General features: G+C 43.9%; 1 protein-coding gene across 1 annotated transcript; it reads right to left on the reverse strand.

The window, feature by feature from the left end:
* Positions 1 to 664: 664 nt before the first annotated feature.
* fads1.S (fatty acid desaturase 1 S homeolog) lies at positions 665 to 18,253 on the reverse strand. The gene is made up of 12 exons (XM_018260114.2): positions 17,671 to 18,253; positions 11,132 to 11,242; positions 9,131 to 9,328; positions 8,634 to 8,735; positions 7,323 to 7,451; positions 7,143 to 7,203; positions 6,975 to 7,051; positions 6,786 to 6,883; positions 5,926 to 6,022; positions 5,763 to 5,842; positions 5,551 to 5,676; positions 665 to 3,023 (listed from the first exon to the last, which is right to left on the reverse strand). The coding sequence occupies exons 1-12, from the start codon at positions 17,842 to 17,844 to the stop codon at positions 2,972 to 2,974; spliced, it is 1,305 nt and encodes a 434-aa protein (XP_018115603.1). The 5' UTR covers positions 17,845 to 18,253; the 3' UTR covers positions 665 to 2,971.
* Positions 18,254 to 23,344: the final 5,091 nt, after the last annotated feature.

Genomic DNA, 23,344 nt, shown 5'->3' on the forward strand with positions numbered 1-23,344 from the left:
CTCCCCGAACTTCCTCCCGCCAGCTATAATGTAAATCGCCGGCGGGATGGCACTCGAGTGCTTCATTTTCTGAATTTGCCTTGAGAGGAAAACGAAGCGTTCCAAGTGCCATCCCACCGGCGATTTACATTCTAGCCAGCAGATGGCAGTTTGGGGAGATTAGTTGCCCCGAAGAAGAGGAGATTTGTCGCCGGGCAAATCATCTCCCCAAATCTGAGCATTTGTCCTGACCCTAAAGCGTGCAGAAACGCTCGAACCGTGTTTCGGAAATTACCCTATTCAAACCCACTTTGTCTCGAATACTGGCGCTATTTGGAATGCCAGTGCAGGTAAACAACATGCAAATTCTGGTGCTTGTGACTTAGCTGCCCACAGTTACACTAGTATTGTGGGTAATTTCCTTCAATTGCAGGTAAACAATAATGTAATTTGCATCAGTTTTAGTTCTCAGGTTGTGCGTTGGAAAATGTGCCCTAATGTGTTATTTATCCCCTAAATAGTAACAGTATTGCAGCTTTATGGAGTAGATCAAAGAGCAGCCAAGTATGTCAAGTCACCGATTGAAAGAAAATATGTGTCCCACTTCAAGAAATCTTGATACCTTTGATAACAGAAGGCAAATTGTGTATTTTTACACTGCACAAAAGCCAAGTAAGTTACACAGTTTGGAAAAATTGCTTTATTATTGAAATACAATCAGCTAATGCTCATGTTCACTGTTGAGCTGGTCTGCTGGGACACCAGGAAAGCTCCAAGCGAGCCCTTTAATTACTTCTTTCAGTAGTCCATCTGCAAACCCTTCACCTAGGGTGCACATGACCACCGAAAGAAAACCTAGCCCGTCTCTGGTATTGCCTGCCTGCATCTTAATCCTTGCAACTGTATAGCAAGGTTCAACTTCTATATTTATACCACCCACACTGAGCTGATTTCTGTCTGGAATCTAGATTGGAACAGATACAGTGGCATCCATTGGGATCAACACAGGCAGTCAGACCAAAGTTCCTGCAACCATAGGCTTTTTAAAAAAAAAAAAAAGAAGTCAAGGCATTGGTGTGCCCCTGTATCAAGCGGATCACTCATTTCTGATTTATTTTATAGTTGGTCTAAATGCAATCAGACCAGTCTGCAGTCTAAGCCCGAGGAGTCAGTGATATAGATGCAGCCAGGCAATAATGCAGGTACATAAGTGGTAAGTAATACAGTACAGAGAATTTGGAAATGAAGACAGATGATAACATGACACTGAGAGAGGAAACTGGAGAGAAGAACATAGGAAATGAAAATAGAAATGTTTCCAAAAAATGAAGGTGGGAGTGAAATATATGGAAGAGAGAAGAAAATGAAAAGGCTAAAATATGTCAATGGACAAGGAGTAGGAAAAAGAGTCAAAGAAAAACATGTAGAAAGAGGTTTCCAACAAATAAAGTTGGGAGTGAAATATATGGAAGAGAGAAGAAAATGAAACAGCTAAAGTATGTCATGGGACAAGGAGTAGGATTGAGAAGCAAAAGGAAGGAATTGAGTGGAGAGAATTTGTTTAATGGGATCCTGAGCAAAAGCCAAGTCAGACACTGGTCCTATTCCCATATATAGTACAATCAATAGGATGCATTATTCAAGTTACATGGGGAAGAAAGTGTAGTGACAAGGTCACAAAAAAATACAAAAATCTCCTGCATTGGCTGACCCTGGCTTCTAAAGGCCAAGTATTTACAACCCTGTGAGTATAAAACTCACAGCTGTATAGTACTTACTAGAAAACTACTATAGGACTAAGTCCTATATAGGTTTTTAATGCAAGAATTTATGAATCAACCTTAATTTCGATGCATTGTTTAATCAAAACCATGAATGCAGTTGGCAGATATGGACCTCAATACCACAGGCACATGTGCCATGTTTATTCATTTTGTCAGACCCCCATGGAGATATCTGAGCAGTGGGCCAGGCTAGAACACCCCTTTGGCAGCTACACCTGGGGCTAAACGGGTGTATTTGAAGAGATGGCAGTGACTGAATGAAAAATCACGTGATGGATCGAAGATACGGTGCTCTTCATTGTTCATTTAAAGTTCTGAGAAGCATCATGTCAAGCTGCTAACATTTTCCACTGGAGAAAGTGCTCTGTCTGGCCTGAGCTCAAGAAGTAAAGTAAAAACAAAACAAAAAATCTTCATTTTACCCCTGTTATGTAATAAAGATGACTTTAAAGTGGTATGACACTTTAACATATAAAATGTATGTAATCTGTTGGTAGAACAGGCAGTTTGGAGAAGGGTGGGCACTAGGACATAATTCAGGGCAGAGAAGGGAGATCAATTTTAAAAGAGATAATTGCTCTCACCATTATGACATACAATAAAAGAAGTCAGTGTTACTTTACTGCAAGCTGCACGTCAACTTGGCCTAAGGCACACGTAATAATAATAAAGTTGGGGCATTTTCATGATTCTCACCAGAAAACACACTACGTATGCCTGAGGTTCCCCAAGACTATATCGTTTTTGAATGATCTTAAAAAGCCACCTCTGTGAAGCCCTAAATGTTTTAATCTGGAAAGAAAAAGGACAGATTTGTTGAATGTCGGATCTTGCCTTGAAGAAGCAAATGCATTTCTGACTTAATGTGAATACATTCAAGGTGCAGCTTGCTGGATCTCCTGAAGGTGTCGCTGTAGAGTCAAATAACCAGAAATGAAATATCGGAGGAGCATTTACACCATATAATCTTTGGGTATACTGTATGTATGGGCTCATAATTCGAGCAGTCTTCCTTATTACTTTGTAGGTTGATCTTCTGTGACTGTAATGTTTGATAAAAAGATAGCATCGGAAATTTTACAAGGTTCCAAACAAGCCCAGGAGGCACTGCAGTAATGTGATCCTAGTAGCACCCCTGAATCTCCTCTGCTGCTGTTCAGTGACTGCTGGCAATAAATAGCTGCACCCCTGTACAATGGGAAGTCTTGCTACTTGTGAAGGTAGGCGTCCAACCAGAGCTCTCCAGATTCCCTTAACGAACTGCGGAAAGGAAGGCGACAGAGCACACACAGTCGCTTTACCGTCAATTTTAGAAGGGGATACAAAAAAACTTTCAACTGTAATTAATTATCTATTGTGGATAACTAGGGGACGATAAGGGTGGTGGCACACGTGCAGATTTGGGGAGATTAGTCACCCAGCGTCAAATCTCTTCTTCGGCAACTAATCTCCCCGAAATGCCTTCCCATCGGCAAGAATGTGAATCGCCAGTGGGATGGCATACGGATCGCTTCGGTTTTCTGAAGTTTCCCCATGAGGCGACTTCGGAAAACAAATCGATTGGATTAGTCGCCTAAAGAAAAGAAGATTTGTTGCTGGGTGACTAATCTCCTCCGAATCTGCATGTGTGCCACCACCGTGAGAGAGGTCCCCTTTAAAGATATGAGCAATTGGATTTAAATAGAAACCTCATGCATAATGAAATATATCTGACACACTGTACTGTATGCAAAACAAAGCTGAGCTCATACTGTATAACAATGAAAGTGGACTGATAAAATACAATTCTCATATGAAAGAAGCACAGAATTCATTACAGAGGAACTGCTATCATTTGATTATAACACAAATGAGTCTTTATCTTTAATGGACTGCTGCTGCAGCTCACACAGTCAAGCAGGTAAAGATCCGCTTGTTTGTCGAGCCCTGTGCCAACAATCATCATAACCAGTGCCTTTGTAGATGTGATGCACAATGGGATCGTCTAACCTGGAGAAAATTGTTTTTATATCGAAAGATATATATCCAAAGGCTCATATTTAATCAAAATAATTTATTTGAGTTCATATTTAAAAATTAGATACATACTGACCCCACATGGAGGGTACGAGTTTCGTACCCTCTGGCACTTAGTCATAGGTGTCTCATAGGCACCTATGACTAAGTGTCGGAGGGTATGAAACGCGTAAGGTGGGCCATGTGGGGTCAGTATCTCATTTTTAAATATGAACTTTAATACATTTATTTTTATTAAATATGAGCCTTGGGATATATTTCTTTCGTAATTTTCTTTATTGGCTGCCTTTGGAACCGGGGCATATCCCTTTGGCTGTGGTGAAAGATATATGGACTCCCAATTATGCAATGATTTATCGTCTAACCTGCCCAATATCTGTCAGGCAGTCCCTACACATGGTCCAATCAGCTGCTGTCTTTGTCTAGAAGGGTCAAGTTTCAGCTTTTTTCAGGTTAAAAAGGAAAAGTAACGTCAAAAAATAAGTGTTTTAAAGTAATGAAAATATAATGCAGTGTTGCCCTGCACTGGTAAAACTGCTGTGTTTGCTTCAGAAACACTACTATAGTTTATATAAATAAGCTGCTTTATAGCAATGGGGGCAGCCATTCAAAGGAGAAAAGGCTTGGGTTACACAGCAGATAGCAAATAAGCTCTGTCTGTCTAATGGTGTTATCTGTTATCTATTAGTTAACCTGTGCCATATAGCCGTTTTTCAATTTCAGCCATTGCTCCACAGCAGCTTGTTTATGTGAACTATAGTAGTGTTTCTGAAGCAGACATCAGTTTTACCAGTGCAGGGCATGAAATTTTCATTACTTTAAAACACTTACATTTTTTGGTGTTAGCTGAGACATTCTGGAAATTCTCTACCAACACATCCGACCCACCCAAGCTGCTGCTTTGATTCTGTGGACTATAGTCTTCTCCAGCCCAAAACAGTCCTTACCAGTTAGGGATATACTGGATGAATTCCACCCATTTGGCTCCAGCAACATCCTAATTTTTCGTGGCTAAAGCTGGTCATACACATAAATATCCATTTATTTAGCTAGGTCAGCAAACAAGTGGATCAGCACTATTTGGCCCAGCGTTGATGGCCAAATTGAGCTGATAAGATTGTTTATCCGCCCAACCAGTGATTAGATGATAACAGGCGGCTCTGCAGGCCCATCAAGATTTTTAAACCTGCCCGATATATATCTGTCAGATCAGCTGTTGGAGTGGGCCCATACACTGGCAGATATGCTTCCAACTCAGTCTGATGGAACGGAATTGGGCTGATGGAGGACATTGGGAGATGTTGTCCAGTAGTATTTAGAGGAACAATGCTGTAACTGTTTTTTTTTGGAAACGTGGGGGTCTTTACACATTTTGTGACATTTGTGCCCATGGAGGTTCCACATCACAGGAGGTAAGATTATGGTTGATACAAGCTCACCTATAGAGAACCTTCTTGAACTGAATCTTAAGTTCATGACCCCAGAGCATTGGAAGAATGGCCGCAATTAAAAGGCCATTTTCTTTTTTAAATAAAGAAAAGAGAACCTGCAAGACTCTATAACAGCAAGAATGTTTTCCCTTTCGAAAAACAAGAGATGGCAGCTGGTGGAGATGGGGTGTTGAGAGGAGCACTCTCATCAGTTACCTTGACCTACATGATCATGAAAAGCGTATGTTTCAATCCTGATTTGGTGTTGCCTAATTTAAAGCAAAATAAACATTTGATGGGGAGCAAAAGGAGAGGAAGCCAAAATGAAAAGAGCTACTCACTGTACAATATCCGCAAACGCCGTGAATAAAGGTTTGGACTGATACTCAATGCCATACTTATTGCAGAGCGAGCGGACAAGGGGAGCAGCTTTCCAGTAATTGTGCCGGGGCATGGTGGGAAATAAACTGTGGGGAGAAATAGTAACACAGAGTGAGAAGATAATGTGGAGCAAGGGCCAAGTAGGAAGGATACAGTGCACATGAAAACTCACTGATGTTCAATCTGGAAATTGAGGTGTCCGCTGAACCAGTCATTGAACAGGGACTGGTCCACATTGCACGTGGCTTGGAGCTGAAAGGACAAATCGGAGATGTTAGTTGCAGCCATTTGTAAGTGACTAAACAAGGAGAAAATAATGGGATATGAATAGGCACCTGAGTGGAGAGCCACTCCTTATTCTGATCATAGTCAATGTTCATTGGAATGTGATTCATCTGAGTGACCCACACGAACCAGTTACTCTCAATAAATCTGAAACATAACACAAACACATTGATCAGAGTCTACCAAGCTGGTACCGGCGCCATGATACCGTTTATGATACTCAAGGAGTATAAATAATTTATGACCTTAAAAACACAGAAACACAGATGGTGCAGCAGTAGTTAAGACTTTGTAGCTGTTGTATGTACAAAGGGGGTGCAAGATTTAAAAAAGTATTGCTTGGATTAGTAACAAACACATGGGTTTACTAATGGGTTGGGCAGGCTCTGGCTGGCAGAGGTTAGTCCAATTGCATATTTGGGTGTTCGGAGACAGTACCACCAAATGCAACAAAACTTCTTGGGGACCATCAACTCATCCATGAGGACACCAAATAGTACTTTTAGTTCAAAACACACTGAGCTTCTACATATTTTGAGGCTCTATATAATGTGTTGCTTCAAATTAAATTTATTCAATTGGACATGGCTTGCAACTCACATCTTCAGCGACTATCCTCGCATTTACGTTAAAAAACCAATTTTTTGTTCACAAAACAGTGGTTCACCACCCCTATTCTATCGGACTAATCAGATTTCTACAACCTGTAGTGTACAACCAAACGTAACATAAGAAGTACGTACAGCTTTTGGAAGCTTCATGTCCGACACCCTTGATGTAGATATGATGCAACTGTAGAAGGGCAATTACAGCAGCTGTGTAGCTACAAAGCTCTCTGGCCCATCTAACCCAGGTTCTCGCCAGCTATTTTATTCTCTCAATAGTACCTTTTCTTTGTAAAAGTGCTCACCTAACCAACATGAACATAGCGATGGTGCCGCTCACCCCCAAGAAAGGGATGTAACAAAGGCCAAACCTCACATAGAAGGAAATCATCCAGGCCAGGTCCTGCAGGAATAAGAGGTAGAATCAGCCATGTTAATTGTGACGTCACTTGCCGCTTTGCTGTCGGTCTTACTACACAATTAAATGCACTTACCACCCACTGCTTGCGCTGTATTGCAAAGTAGAAGATATACCACTGGAAATAGACGGGAATCAGTGCTGGAGGCCCAACTGCAAAGACATCAGAGGATGAGTATCATACGGTATTAGGTTTATACCTACGACACAAAGTACCTGGTGTTATGCTAAGAAGGACACTCACTGAGGAAGAAGTACTTGTGCTGGTGATTATACGGCATGTATTTCTTCTTCTTCATTCCAAGCTGTGGGGGAGACAAGAGAGTGACACTAATTCCATGAATGTCACTTATGACTTTACCCACCCCAAGCAAGAAGAAAACAATCATTAAACGTAGCACTCGGCCAGCTCGTTTTTACTCACCTCCACGGAGAGCTTCTTTCCCAGTGCAAACAATAAAGGGTGCATATTAATATCGGGATCCTTGCGGAAGCAGTTGGGTTTGGCATGATGCTGAAAGTGCAAGTGATTCCACCAGCTGGCAGGAGCACCCTGTGTAGGGCACAGAGCAAAGCAACAAAGTACATGGTTATTACTTAAAGGGATACTGTCATGGGAAAAAAGTTTTTTTCAAAATGAATCAGTTAATAGTGCTGATCCAGCAGAATTCTGCACTAAAATCCATTTCTCAAAAGAGCAAACAGATTTTTTTATATTCAATTTTGAAATCTGACATGGGGCTAGACATATTGTCAATTTCCCAGCTGCCCCAAGTCATGTGACTTGTGCTCTGATAAACTTCAATCACTCTTTACTGCTGTACTGCAAGTTGGAGTGATATCACCCCCTTCCTTTCCCCCCCCCCAGCAGCCAAACAAAAGAACAATGGGAAGGTAACCAGATAACAGCTCCCTAACACAAGATAACAGCTGCCTGGTAGATCTAAGAACAACACTCAATAGTAAAAACCCATGTCCCAATGAGACACATTCAGTTACATTGAGAAGGAAAGACAGCAGCCTGCCAGAAAGCATTTCTCTCCTAAAGTGCAGGCACAAGTCACATGACCAGGGGCAGCTGGGAAATTGACAAAATGTCTAGCCCCATGTCAGATTTCAAAATTGAATATAAAAAAATCTGTTTGCTCTTTTGAGAAATGGATTTCAGTGCAGAATTCTGCTGGAGCAGCACTATTAACTGATGCGTTTTGGAAAAAAAAAATTCCCATGACAGTATCCCTTTAAGATGTAAGTACGTTGTTTCAGTAATCAGAAGCAGCAGTGAAGAGAACAGCAAAAGACAGACAGACCGTGCTTTCAATACCAATTATTTTTACAAAGTGGAAATGTGTAATACTGTAGTTGCATAATGGAAAGTTAAATAGAATGAAATATGTGTTCATTATGTAAAATGCCATATATGAGTTTACATTCCCTTGAAGCCTTTGCATAAATCTGCTAAATATGTCCAAGACAATCCTCATCATGCCTACCACCCACCTCCTTGGGATTGAGTTCCACCTACCTTTATCTCTGCTCCATGCACGCGTAACAGAAATGCTCCCCGCTCAGTGCATATTAATGGCATCAGCTAATGGGCAGAGAGTACTGAGAACCTCTGGAAGACTCAACAGGAGCCTGGATGGAGCTACACTATGCTGCTTTAATCTTTACATGTACAGCAGCTCCGTGCAGTTATCTGTTACTATTAATTAGCATAGTGGTCATTTCTTACCTTCAACTGGCCAATAACAAATTTATGTGCAATGTGATTCCACAAGGATCGGCTGAAAACCGACAAATGTCCAAAGTCGTGTTGCAGCCACCCAGCCTGAGCCTGAAAAGGGGGGAAGAAAGCAAAACTGAGCAGTTATGGAATGTTTAGTGTGTATTTACCGTGTGCTGGGTGCGTCTAACAGGGAAAAGCAGATCCTGCTAAACCAACAGTAAATAATGGAGATGAATCGTAGCAAATCCAAATGGCCCAACTTTCCATTCTCGGAAGCACCTACACACGTTATAAGACATATACATTGTATAAACACAAGGTTACAATGTCAGAGCCCATCTGTGCTGCCATGTTTGGCCCAGGGACCAAACAATCAGATGAGATTCTGCAAACTGGAAAAGAGATCTGTTCATCTGGTGACCTCCCCAAACAAGAGGATCTTTCTGTGTATGGACAGTTTTGGATGACGGGGAGCAAGGCTTTTGAATTTATTGTCCACTGACCTGCACAGTACCCAGGAGTAAAGCTGTAACCAGCAAAGGAATGAAGGAGGTGCCACCATAATACAGTGTGGCATATGCCAATACGTCCAGCAGTATAATGTGCAGCAGAGCCACAAAAAAGAATATCTTGCTGGGACGAAAGAGGCCCATCTGCTCTACTGCGGTGCGGAGAGTGCGGAAATCTTCCACCATGGCAGCCTGTAAGGAGAAATTATAGAAGAGCTTAGTTACAATTGCCAGGTGCTGAAATGTGGTGCACCCCTAATCATGCCACGCGCAATACACTTGCACCTATTTGCAAGGGGCGTTAATTTTCTGGTTGTACTTTGGTGCAGGAGGGACATGAAGCTATGCATGCTGATCCATAGGAGCCCTATACTGTAGCACATGGCTTTACTTGAGTGGGGCACCTATAGGTACTTGCTGTTGTGCCACTTGAAATACACAAAACACTCTATACCCTTCCAGTATCTGCTGCAGAACCTCGTGCCTCATTGAGGTGGGGACAATTACACTGGACTACAGGGAAGAAATGGGTAACAAAAACATGGACAGTTGTGCTGATTTATTGCATGGGACAAAAGTGCAAAAACTGAAAACAGAAGCACCATGTTTTATGTACCTTGCACCCTGATTCTCAGGTTGCCCCTACTTGCCAGTCAGCACTGTACTTATTAGGGGGCAGGGGATGAGCGGAATGTGACTTTTAATTAGGGATGCACCGAATCCACTATTTTGGATTTGGTGGACCCCTGAATCCTTTGCGAAAGATTCGGCCGAATACCGAACCAAATCCTAATTTGCATATGCATATTAGGGATGGGAAGGGGAAAACTTTTTTTATTTCCTTGTTTTGTGACAAAAAGTCATGCGATTTCCCTCCCCACCCCTAATTTGCATATGCAAATTAGGATTTGGATTCGTTTTGGCCGGGCAGAAGGATTCAGCTGAATCAGAATCCTGCTGAAAAAGGCCGAATCCTGGATTTGGTGCATCCCTACTTTTAATGTGCAAGCAATAGGGCACATAATATAGCCCTGTACTTACTAAATTGCTGCTTTGTGCCCAGCAGGACTGCACTCTGCACATCAAGTGACATTTTATGCCCCTTAATGCTACTGAACTTGTGCCTGGGGCAGTGGCAAATAAGTCAGTGGGGCTCATTTATAAACACTGGGCAAATTTGCACCTGGGCAGTATCCCATAGCAACCAATCAGATGTTTGCTTTCACTGTTCAACCTGCAGCGGGCTGAAAAAAAGCTAATTACTGATTGGTCGCTATGGGTTACTGCCCAAGTGCAAATTTTCCCTGTGTTTATAAATGAGCCCCAATATGCGCTACACTGAGTATCCACTGGGGGGCAGTAAAATACAGAGGAAACAAATCCACCACTAAGAATAAGTATAAGAATTATAACATGTATACAATTGAATGTAAACTTGCTCTGGGTGCTTTTCTAAGCATCTTTGCGATGTTCATTAATTATTTGTTCTGTTTCAGAGCTATTTACGTTTTTAACAGCCAATATAATCAATTTTTGAAGTGCCACCTGCTGGTAAGTTTTATAGTTGTACCGTCAAAACCAGTCAAAGAGATAAACCTTTCGAATGACACCAGAGAAATGTCCTGATGTTGCTCTGTTCAGTAAAGGCATCTGATCTCTTTCCTGTACAAAGCAACATCAGAACACTTCTTCGTTTTCCTTCTGGAGGTTTATCTCTTTGACAGCACAGTTACAAAAACTGGCCAGCAGGTGGTGCTGTTGTTACAAAATTAGATATATTGGCAGATAAGAAAACTTAAATAGCTTTGAACTGAAAAAAAGAATTCATTTAAGTTGCAAACGTGCATCCTAAGAAATTGTATATCCAATTTTGTTAAGGTTTATTTATCCTTTGAATAAAGGTACTGTTCTGCAGTTAGCAAGCACCTGAGGGTGATGGGGGTTGTAGTTCAGGACAGACAAACAACGGGATTTTATATAAAAAACAGAACTCACATCTTTGCAGGGCTCCACGCTTGGTTCCCCTGGAGCCAACTCCCCGATCAACAAACAGCACATGCGTTTCTTGACCATCTCCTGGTCTATGTGGAAGGCAGTAAAAGGATCCTGTAGGAATGAAACGGAAACGGATTATTATGATACTTTATGGCTATACAGGATGTCTAAAACACAGAGCACTTTGTTCATTGTGTTCCCAGTTCCGGGGCGCTGCTTGCGTTCCGAATCCTGAACATGAGGGAGGAGCGATCCACCAGCGCAACGGGGAAAAGCACATTTTTGGATGTTGTACAGGGGCCTAACTATAGAGGAAGCAGACCCTGCGGAAGCAGGGGGGCCCAGGTAGGGTTGCCACCTTTGCTGATGGCTAAACCCGAACAGGGGGGGGCAGGGCAGTGATGTAGTAACAGGCATGATGACATCAGAGGTGGGCACAATGGTGCCTACCGTTGGCTAGAATGTAAATCGCCGGCATTATGGCACTCGGAGCCGTTCGTTTTCCGAAGTCGTCCGAAGTTTCCTCGTGAGGCAACTTTGGGCGTCTTCGGAAAATGAAGGGCTCCGAGTGCTATCACGCCCCGAAGAAGAGGAGATTTGTTACCGGCGACTAATCTCCCCGAATCTGACCGTGTGTCTCTGCCCTAAGAGGTGGGCACAATGGTGCCTACCGTTGGCTAGAATGTAAATCGCCGGCGTTATGGCACTCGGAACCGTTCGTTTTCCGAAGTCGTCCGAAGTTTCCTCGTGAGGCAACTTTGGGCGTCTTCGGAAAATGAAGGGCTCCGAGTGCTATCATGCCCCGAAGAAGAGAAGATTTGTTACCGGCGACTAATCTTCGGAAAATGAAGGGCTCCGAGTGCTATCGCCCCGAAGAAGAGGAGATTTGTTGCCGGCGACTAATCTCCCCGAATCTGACCGTGTGTCTCTGCCCTAAGACTACTAGAAAATCATTAAACATTAAATAAACCCAATAGGCTGGTTTTGCTTCCAATAAGGATTAATTATATCTCAGTTGGGATCAAGTACAAGCGACTGTTTTATTATTACACAGAAAAGAGAAATCATTTGTAAAAATGTGGATAGAATGGAATCTATGGGAGACGGCCTTTCCGTAATTAGGAGCTTTCTGGATAATGGGTTTCCTGATAGCGGATCCCATACCTGTACAAAGTATGAAGAGGTGTAAAATAGCAGTGTCAAATCCAGCGACATAGAATAAAACATACGCCTTGATACATTTGTCATTTTATAGCTTTTAACACCATTTTTCTGGGGTAATTGTTTTGATCAATAGACATGTGACCCCCCAGGTGTGACATACGCAATTCATTCCCTGGAATTTTGCAGAGGGGTATAAGGGTTTTGTCTTCCCCCCAATGTCAAATTGGGGGTTCACCCGGCCTGCAACACCAAGGACCCTCCTCGCACTAGGACTAATGATTTGTATGAATTATTGAAAATGATGTACCAAGAGCCTGCATTCTGTTGCCATGGTCTCTGTTCCTAGAAACCAGACAGCACGTGGATACAAGAGATTTAGCAGTTAAAGGAGAAGGAAACCTAGAACAGAGCTAATTTACTCCACTATTTTTTCCCCTTTGCAGCAAGGTGAATGTACATGGTCACTGGGTGGGTGTTATCATTGGGCTGCACGGCCTGGTTCATGTTCTTAACCGATGGCTTAATATAGCAGGTGCCATTACAGGTATAGGATCCGTTATCCAGAATGCTCCGAAATACAAGAATGTCCGTCTCCCATAGACTCCATTTCATCCGAATAACTCAAATTATTAAAAATGATTTCCTTTTTCTGTGTAAAAATAAAACAGTCGCTTGTACTTGATCCCAACTAAGATATAATTAATCCTTATTGGAGGCAAAACCAGCCTTTTGGGTTTATAAAGGGTCTGACCACACAAGCAGATTCGGGGGGAGATTAGTCGACAGGCTTCATTTTCTGAAATCGCCCGTAATTGCCTCCTGAAACTTCAGGCGACTTCAGAAAACGAAGCGATCCGTGTGCCCCCAGGCAGTTTATATTTTAGCCAGCAGTTCAGGGAGTTCTTTCGCCACGAAGAAGAGGAGATTTGTCGCCTGTTGACTCATCACCCTGAATCTGCCCCGTCTGGCCCGACCCTTAATGTCTAAATGATTTTTTAGTAGGCTTAGGGCAGGGACACACGCTCAGATTCGGGGAGATTAGTCGCCCAGCGATAAATCTCTTCTTCGGGCGACTAATCTCCCCAAACTGCCTCCTGTCGGCTAGAATGTAAATCGCCCACGAGATGGCACTCAGAGCGCTTGTTTTCCGAAGTCGCCAGAAGTTTCCTCGTGAGGCAACTTTGGAAAATGAAGCGTTCCGAGTGCCCTCCCGGGCACAATTTACATTCTAGCCGGCGGGAAGGCATTTAGAGGAGATTAGTCGCCTGAAGAAGAGTCGATTTGTCGCCGGGCGTCTAATCTCCCTGAATCTGACCTCGTGTCTCTGCCCTTAAAGGGATCCTGTCATCGAAAAACATGTTTTTTTCAAAATGCATCAGTTAATAGTGCTACTCCAGCAAAATTCTGCACTGAAATCCATTTCTCAAAAGAGCAAACAGATTTTTTTTATATTCAATTTTGAAATCTGACATGGGGCTAGACATTTTGTCAATTTCCCAGCTGACCCTGGTCATGTGACTTGTGCCTGCACTTTAGGAGAGAAATGCTTTCTGGCAGGCTGCTGTTTTTCCTTCTCAATGTAACTGAATGTGTCTCAGTGGGACATGGGTTTTTACTATTGAGTGTTGTTCTTAGATCTACCAGGCAGCTGTTATCTTGTGTTAAGGTGGCCATACACGGGCCGATAAAAGCTGCCGACAGACCGTGTCGGCAGCTTATTGGCCCGTGTATGGGGCCCCGCGACGGGCTTCACCGATCGAGATCTGGCCGAAAGTCGGCCAGATCTCGATCGGATGGGACAGAAAATCCATCGGATCGCGGCCGCATCTATTCGTTGATGCGGTCCCGCGATCCGACCGCCCGTTTGGGCATCGTTAGGATCCGATCGTTGGGCCCTAGGGCCCACGATCGGATCAGCCCGATATTGCCCACCTCAAGGTGGGCATATCGGAGGGAGATCCGCTCGTTTGGCGACATCGCCAAACGAGCGGATCTCTCCATGTATGGCCACCTTTAGGGAGCTGTTATCTGGTTACCTTCCCATTGTTCTTTTGTTTGGCTGCTGGGGGGAAAAGAGGAGGGGTGATATCACTCCAACTTGCAGTACAGCAGTAAAGAGTGATTGAAGTTTATCAGAGCACAAGTCACATGACTGGGGGCAGCTGGGAAATTGACAATATGTCTAGCCCCATGTCAGATTTCAAAATTGAATATAAAAAAAATCTGTTTGCTCTTTTGAGAAATGGTTTTCAGTGCAGAATTCTGCTGGAGCAGCTCTATTAACTGATTCATTTTGAAAAAAAATTTTTTCCCCATGACAGCATCCCTTTAAGGTATGAAGATCCAAATTACAGAAAGATCCATTATCTGGAAAACCCGAGGTCCCGAGCATTTTGTATAAAAAGTCCCATACCTGCACAACATTTTGATCTCTTGACACATAACAGCACTTCTTTCTTTTCTTTTCTCCCTTTCATTTCATCCATATCTCTACTACTAAACACAGCGGCTGACATTTAGGACTGACACTTGGGGCCTAGTTTACATAAATGTCATTGTACAGGGCCTGTTATACCAAGAGCTGATTCAAATTCATTCTTTGAATTTATAGATGGCTTAAGTCTGCACATACATTAGTTCTTTACAAAAAAACACACACATTGTAGGAATTGTTGTATTTCCATAAATGATTTTGGTGCCAAATGTATCCGTTAAACAGTGTGTGCCGAAAGGCCCAGAGATTGCATCAGACACACGGATTTATGTATTGTCCCTGGCACAGCAGAGGTTAATGTGAGCAGGATGCATGAGGTATGTGGCATGTTAATCCAGTCCCACCTCCAGGGGGAGATAATGAGGGGAGGACGTGTGACAGTTGCAGAGGGGGGGGGAGGAAGTGGTGGAAAAGGGGGCTGAACATACGGTGGAACCACAAAGCTGCACCAATCCTGTGAATGAGTTGAAGGAGTCGGTGGAGAGAGAATAGCTGACAAGTGACATTCTGCACATAAACATGTCATCTCTGAATCTGACCATTGAGATGTTGCTGAACTACAGCTCCCCGCCATCCCCTGGGAATCAAAATCTGGGAGTGTGTCGTTTAAATCATGCAAATATATATATATATTATACAGTAGAAATCCCATTTATGTTTTTCAAGGGACCGGAATAAAAACATGTAAAATCGGGTAAAAAAAAAGCATAATAGTGATGTGCGGGTCGGGTTTTCCCAGCCCTAACCTGCCCTCCCGCAGCCTGCGCCCACCAGCATCCGACTTCCTTTTATAGACCTGCCCCGCCCTGCTGATGATGTCACAAAATGGGCGGGGTGAGCAGTATAGGAGGAATGTGTAATTCAGCAGCCCTCCAGCTATTAATAAACTAATGTACACACACTCTCACTATTATATATATATATATATATATATATATCTCTATAGGTGCTTCTAGTAATGTACATGGGCCACACATATCCCTAATCATACAGAATACACAACACCCCAGGTGTATAGAAAGCCTTTATTTATCTGATAGAGAGACAGATGGCAGCTCCCACATCCCGGCTGGCAGCCCAATATACTAATGTGAGCAGTGGGGTAACTAGATATTACTGGGCCCCGCAGCTAATTATTTTTCAAGCCCAAAAATGTCTTTTTTACCAATATTTATTAAAATTGTATTTGGATTAGGGCCCCTATACCTGCTGGGCCCCCCTCTGATTCCTCTGTAGTTCCTCCCTGAGTGTGAGGGAGAGAATAAATAGTGTTGTACCAGCAATGGCCTTAGAGTAGGACAGAAAGGGATTTCCCTGGGCCCCAGTAGAGGAAAGTACAAATTATATTAAAGGGATACTGTCATGGGAAAAAAAGTTTTTTTTCAAAATGAATCAGTTATTAGTGCTGATCCAGCTGCCCCAAGTCATGTGACTTGTGCTCTGATAAACTTCAATCACTCTTTACTGCTGTACTGCAAGTTGGAGTGATATCACCCCCCCATTTCCCTCCCCAGCAGCCAAAAAAAAGAACAATGGGAAGGTAACCAGATAACAGCTCCCTAACACAAGATAACAGCTGCCTGGTAGATCTAAGAACAACACTCAATAGTAAAAACCCATGTCCCACTGAGACACTAAAGGTGGCCATACACGGGCCGATAAAAGCTGCCGACAGACCAAGTCGGCAGCTTATTGGCCCGTGTATGGGGGCCCCCGACGGGCTTCCCGATCGAGATCTGGCCGAAAGTCGGCCAGATCTCGATCGGATGGGGTTAAAAATCCCGTCGGATCGCGGCCGCATCTGTTCGTTGATGCGGTCCCGCGATCCGACCGCCCGTTTGGCGAACGCTAGGATCCGATCGTTGGGCCCTAGGGCCCACGATCGGATCAGCCCGATATTGCCCACCTCAAGGTGGGCATATCGGAGGGAGATCCGCTCGTTTGGCGACATCGCCAAACGAGCGGATCTATCCGTGTATGGCCACCTTTAGTTACATTGAGAAGGAAAGACAGCAGCCTGCCAGAAAGCATTTCTCTCCTAAAGTGCCCCTGGTCACATGACCAGGGGCAGCTGGGAAATTGACAAAATGTCTAGCCCCATGTCAGATTTCAAAATTGAATATAAACAAATCTGTTTGCTCTTTTGAGAAATGGATTTCAGTGCAGAATTCTGCTGGAGCACCACTATTAACTGATGCGTTTTGAAAAAAAAAAAATTCCCATGACAGTATCCCTTTAATATTTAGTATTTAAGTCTATACATCAGGCAATTATCCCAATAACAAATCTGGGAGGAGGTTGAGGTTTAACAACATCCCTGATTTATTATATTTCACTCGGCATCTGGGGGAGCTTCCCATGTACAACACCAGTCTCACTGGCATCTGATGAATCAAACTGGCGTCAGATTAGTCTCTAGGGGTTAGTGTACGGGGCAGGCCAGTCATGTTTGTGATATTCGCGCAGTGCTGAGTATAAGGCTGGGAATGAATGGGAACGTATAACTCCATTGTACCTATTTATATTGCAACGGCAAGCTGCACATTTGGTTGGTTACACAGATGAAGAGTCACCTATAGATTATCCAATGAAACATTCAGGTAGTGCAGTTGGGGTGTCTGACCGCCTCCAGTTCTGGTCTCAAAAGCTCACAATTTAATTACACCAACCCTAATCTCACCAAAGATGCCTGAAGACACACACACATCCCACAGGTGCCAATTCCACTTAGACTAAATGGGCCAACCAGCCCCCACTCACACTCTCACTCACTTTTACACACTCTCACTCTCACTCACTTTTACACACTCACACTTGCACACACTTATACACACTCACTTATACACACTCACTTATACACACTCACTATAGGTCCACTCACCGTGGCGTCCTGCCCCGCATAGTGACTGATGACCCTCGGCCCGCCGGGGTGAACATTGACGAATCGCGTTATGTCGTAGACCTTGCGGTTAATGACCAGCCATCGCTCGTCACGTGTGCAGCGCTTCTTTATCTCCTCCCACGTGTAACAAGTCAGCGCCCCCTTGGACCCCATCCCTGTGACTGTAGTTGAACTGTAAGTCTCAGTGACAATAGCTGCTCACTCCTCACTGTCTGACCTCCAACTCCCCCGGACCCTATTGTATATGCTGGCGCTATATAAATAAAAGTTAATAATAATATATAGCAGAGCCTTGAGAGTGTTGAGCGCAGGACATGTAACTAATCACTATGAGCCTTATATAGAAGCCCAGCAGCTCCTCCTGCACAAAGCTCAGTATAAAGCAGCCAATAGAGTTCAGTGTATGACCAGTGTGACCCACTCACTAACTCCCAGCAGCCTCTGTTACACCCCGGCACCGTCCAGCCTCATGATCCTTCTACATCAGCCTTAGCCCCGCTGCTCCAGGTCCCTCCCTCTCTACATAAACACACGGCCCGGAGTCTTAGCTCTGACTGAGCTTCAGCACCAGAAATCACTGGACTGCAGACGCCGGCCCCGCCCTTCCTTTCTGCTATAGGACAGCAGCGAAGCCTATCACCTCACCAGACTCCGAAGTTCCGCCCTCCTGTCCTGATTGGTTGTTGCGGAACATCCTGATTGGTTGTTGCGGAACAAGCCGAGGCATTGCAGCGAACCAATCTGCGAAGGGCGTGGGGATTTTAAAGGCCAAGTTCTTTCCATGAAAAGCCCGTTACTCGATAAACAGGCGGAAGAGCTTTGTTCAAATCTGACAATATTACGTGACAAGTTTATATAAACCGACTTGTACAAGTGGTGCCACCAGGGGGCGCTGTGATGCCTCAAGGCCACGTGCAAGGCAAATTAAAGGGGAACTCTTACCCCAACTCATTTATGACAAAAAACTGTAATTCTAAGCAACTTTCCCATCCAATATACCTTAACTCAAAAGCTCCTTTGATTTTTACAGCTATTGCAAAGTGTAATTGCTACTGAAAGCAGAACTGCTTCTGTATCTATTCTCTGCACTGTTGGTTCCGACTCCTAACACAATGTAGCAGAAGAAGAAGCTGACAAAAAGAACTGACTTCTACATTGTTTCAAGTAGCTCCTAACCCATCTTTAACGTTAATGGCTACTCCATGCAACTGGAAGAAAAGACCTTGAGCACATTCACATTGCAGAACTACTTGCCCTTTAATAATGCTTCTATAAAACACTTAGGGGGTTATTTATCAAAATCAAATTTTTTAAATAAAAAAAAATGTTTTAAATAAAAAAAGTCCAACCAAACAAGAATCCACGATCAGCCCATATTTATTTTTTTAAAAAGGACAAACAAAATAAAATCAAGCGAAAAGCTCAAATTGAGTTTTTTTCCCCCAATCGTACTTTTTGTTGGGGGATTTTTCTGAAAATTTTTCAGATTTTTGCCCAAAAAGTCAGAAATGGTCAGATTCCTGTGAAGACCACAGAAACTTCCAAATGGGATAGAGACTCCTTCCATTGACTTATATACAACATAAGGATTTAATAAAACCCCAACAAATTTGACGTTTTTTTCAACAAAAAATTCTGATTTTATAGTAAAAAACTAAAATTTCTTTGAGTTTTCGCCATTTGGACTTTAATAAACAACTCCCTTATAGTCTTCATTATTTCTTCATCTGATTGCAGTGCGGTGTTGGGTTCCTACTTCGGGCGACTTCAGAAATCCGAAGCGTTTCTTATGCCTTCCCGCCGGCAATTCGTTTTCTTGCCAACGGGAAGGCATTTCTGGGTGATTAGTCGCATGAAGTTGCTGGGCGACTAATTTCCCCATCTGCCACCACCCTAAAACTTACAGATTTCATCTATTTAGTCCACCAAAACTTTCACTTGGAAGCAAAACCAAGGCAAAGCAGATTGTTATAGGGCACACTTCTAGCGAAAGCAAAACAATTGGTTCTTTTTAGGGTCAGGGCACAGGCTCAGATTCAGGGAGATTAGTCGCCCGGCGTCAAATCTCCTCTTCTTCGGGGCGACTAATTTCCCCAAACTGCCTTCCTGCCGGCTAGAATTTAAATCACCGGCGGGATGGCACTCAGAGTGTTTTGTTTTCCATAGTTGCCCAAAGTTTCCTTGTGAGGCAACTTTGGAAAATGAAGCGCTCCGAGTGCCATCCCACCGGCGATTTACATTCTAGCCAGCAGGAAGGCAGTTTGGGGAAATTAGTCGCACGATGAAGAGGAGATTTGATGCCGGGCGACTAATCTCTGAGAATCTGAGCGTGTGCCCGGACCATTACAGTGCTGAATAAACAGAGCTGCTATAAAGGGCTGTTATCTGTCTCAGTAGGTATATAATGATAGCACAGGGCAGATAACAGTCTTTATCTAATCCCTGGGGCTCTTAACTGCTCACACATGGGCCATCTTTTCTGATGAACTCCGGAGTCCGCTCAGATAAGCCTGGCTCAGGATGACAGAGGTGCATGAAGAGAGGATCAGGTGAGGGGCACTTGGTTAGAATGACAAGGTGAAATGTCAGGGTGCAGAGACAAGCTGAGATATTCCATCATGTCATCGCGCAGATACGACCTGGTATTTCAGTTTCCGTACACCATGACAGGTGCAAAGTTTGTCCAGTTAGTAAACCAGAACATCTAATCAGTCAGTGGCTTATACTAGTAACCTGTTTGCACTGGGAGATTATAATAGACACAGGGTTGGACTGGACCGGCGGGACACTGGGAAAAAACCTGGTGGGCCCAAGGCTCTTGTGGGCCCAGATCCGTACCCTGAGCTTCCTTTTCGTGCAGCTTCTGGCCCAACACAGTGGGCTCGCTCGCTTACACACATACGCACGGTGGCAGTGGAGAGGGCCCATGGCGGTGGAGGGGGGCCTGCAACAACAGCCCTGGTGGGCAGCGGGCCCCCCAGTCCGACCCTGAATAGGCACAATTGGAGTGTCTGCCCACGACCCATGGCTCTGGTGTAGGCAGAGTTTGCCCAGTGGGTTGTGTTTTTGGATGAGGTCTTTGTGCTGCATTCTATGGTGCAAACACCGGTGCAGCACTGTCTGTGTTCATGAGCCGTGGTCTGGGGGTGACGACTAGACTGTGCCCCAGACTCAGCCTGGCGATCTGAATATTCTGCCAAATGCCAGAGGGGCTGCTGTAAACAGTACACCTGGTTTTTAAGCAACTAAAACTTGCCTCCAAGCCTGGAATTCAAAAATAAGCTCCTGCTATGAGGCCACTGGGAGCAACATCCAAAGACTTGTATTGCCCTACCAGGGATCCCCAACCTTTAGAACCTGTGAGCAACATTCAGAAGTAAAAGGAGTTGAGGAGCAACACGAGCATGAAAAATGTTCCTGGGGTGCCAAATAAGGGCTGTGATTGGCCATTTAGTAGCCCCTATGTGGATGGTCAACCTACATTGAGGCTCTGTTTGGCAGTGCACCTGGTTTTTATACAACCAAAACTTGCCTCCAAGCCTGGAATTCAAAAATAAGCTCCTGCTTCGAGGCCACTGGGAGCAACATCTAAGGGGTCGGAGAGCAACATGTTACTCACGAGCTACTGGTTGGGGATCAGGACCAGACTGACAATCTGTGGGTTCTGGCAAATGCCAGAGGGGCTGCTGTATGGTTCCATAGAAAGTTACCATTTAGTGGGCTGGTAGGGGGCTGTTTGGGCCTCTGTGTACTTAGAATGGCAGGGCCTATTTTGACTCACAGTCCAGGCTTGTTGGGGATCACTGCCCTAGAACAACGTGCTCTTTACAGCAGGACAGTAGAGCAAAGCGAAAGCAGTTATCAGCCATAAAGTTAACATTATGGAATAGCAGCATCGACTACATATATTGTACAACAGATCAATTCACAACACTGCAAAAACACAGATTCATTCTTTGATCTTTAATTGAAAGATCACTCGGCATTGCTCGCTAATTACACACAGTCTCTAGGACAATATTTATTGTTAAACTAAACCCCCAATGACCCCATCTAAAAACAAAATGCTCCGTAAGGCTACTAATTTAATGTTATTGCTACTTTTTATTACTTGTCTTTCTATTCAAGGCATCTTCTGTACATTTTCCAGTCTCTTATTCAAATCAGTGCATGGTTGCTAGGATAATTTGCACCCTAGCAACCAGATTGCTGAAAATGCAAACCGGAGAGCTGCTGGATAAAAAAAAGCTAAATAGCTCAAAAACTATGAATAATAAAAAATGAAAACCAATTGCAAATTGTCTCAGAATATCCCTCTCTACATCCTACTAGTTAATTTAAAGGTGAACAACCCCTTTAATTGCTGCTTTATAACACAGCTCTTAGTTCTGGCTCAAAGTATTTAAATGCTTCATTCCTCTAACCTCCCTTGTGCCATAAGGACCTTTATATTTCTCTCCCAAACGACAGTAAGGATTTCATAAAAATTGCAAAAAAAAAAAAAAGTATAATGTTATGGTCTCTATAACCCAGGGGTTCTAAAATGTGCACATTTGCGATGCACCCTAGAACTCCGAGGAGCAATCTAAGAGCAGTCCATTGGGCCATGAAATAAAAAGTGCAACGTTTCACCAGGTCTAGTAACTCATAGCAATCAATCAGGCGTTCACAGTCAAACAGCTGACCAGTACATACTAGCTGCTGATTGGCTGCTATCAGTGACTAGACTTAAGACAAACTTTGCACCTTTTATTACATTACCCCCATATCTAATTCCTATGCAAAATGCCCTTGTTAGGTTTTCTGCCTGATAATAATAGGAAACTTACTCTGCACTGACAGACAAAGGCCGGCGCTGCCCAACTCTTTGCCTCTAGGGCCTTTCCACTCTCTCAACTGACAATACCAGTATCAAGTGTTCTCATTCCGCTGTACATTACACTTCTCCTGTTGCACAGTCACAAATTTATACGGTCCCACAACCCAAAAATAAAACCTTTAATACATGAATATATAGAAAGAGTAATTAGAATTACAATAGGGATCATGTACATCTGCAAGAATGATTGTGGTTCCTGCTATTTCCCTGCAGCAGGGCCGGACCTAGGGGTGGCAGAAGAGGCACCTACCTGGAGAGCAACTCTGTGGGGGTGCTGTTCAAGATTCTTCTGCCTACCCCTAGTCCGGATTCACTCCCCTCTACAGCTCTCGCCAGGCCTGGACTGAGAACTAAAATAGGCCCTGGCATTTCAGGTACACAGAGGCCCAATCAGACCACACAGAGGCCCAAACAGCCCCCACCAGCCCACTAAATACTGAATTTCTATGGCACCTTATAGCAGCCCCTCTGGCATTTGCCAGAACCAACAGATTGCCAGTCCGGGCCTGGCTCTCGCCTACCCCCTCTGTCGCTCGTGCCTCCCCTGTCCTTACACTTCCCCTTCATTGCCCTTCCCTATGTTATGGTGCAGGGGATGGGGTTAGCCGACTAGGTTGCCTAGGGTGCCCGGTCGGCTTGGCCTGGCCCTGCAGTAATACTTGCACTTAACACTACTGCCATTAAAGTTACTTGTGCCAAAATGCATTCCTTGCACTTTCGTATATGTGTACAAAATCGGCGAGCACTCCTGGTCCACCTAGGGTTGCCACCTTT

This window comes from Xenopus laevis, chromosome 4S, assembly GCF_017654675.1.
Source record: "Xenopus laevis strain J_2021 chromosome 4S, Xenopus_laevis_v10.1, whole genome shotgun sequence".
NCBI lineage: Eukaryota > Metazoa > Chordata > Amphibia > Anura > Pipidae > Xenopus > Xenopus laevis.

Coding starts and splice junctions, on each gene's coding strand:
- fads1.S (XM_018260114.2), bottom strand. CDS start 17,844: ATGGGGTCCAAGGGGGCGCTGACTTGTTACACGTGGGAGGAGATAAAG. Junction 7,204..7,322: donor GAAAGAAGCTCTCCGTGGAG/GTGAGTAAAAAC, acceptor TCTCCCCCACAG/CTTGGAATGAAGAAGAAGAA. Junction 6,023..6,785: donor GCTATGTTCATGTTGGTTAG/GTGAGCACTTTT, acceptor GTTATGTTTCAG/ATTTATTGAGAGTAACTGGT.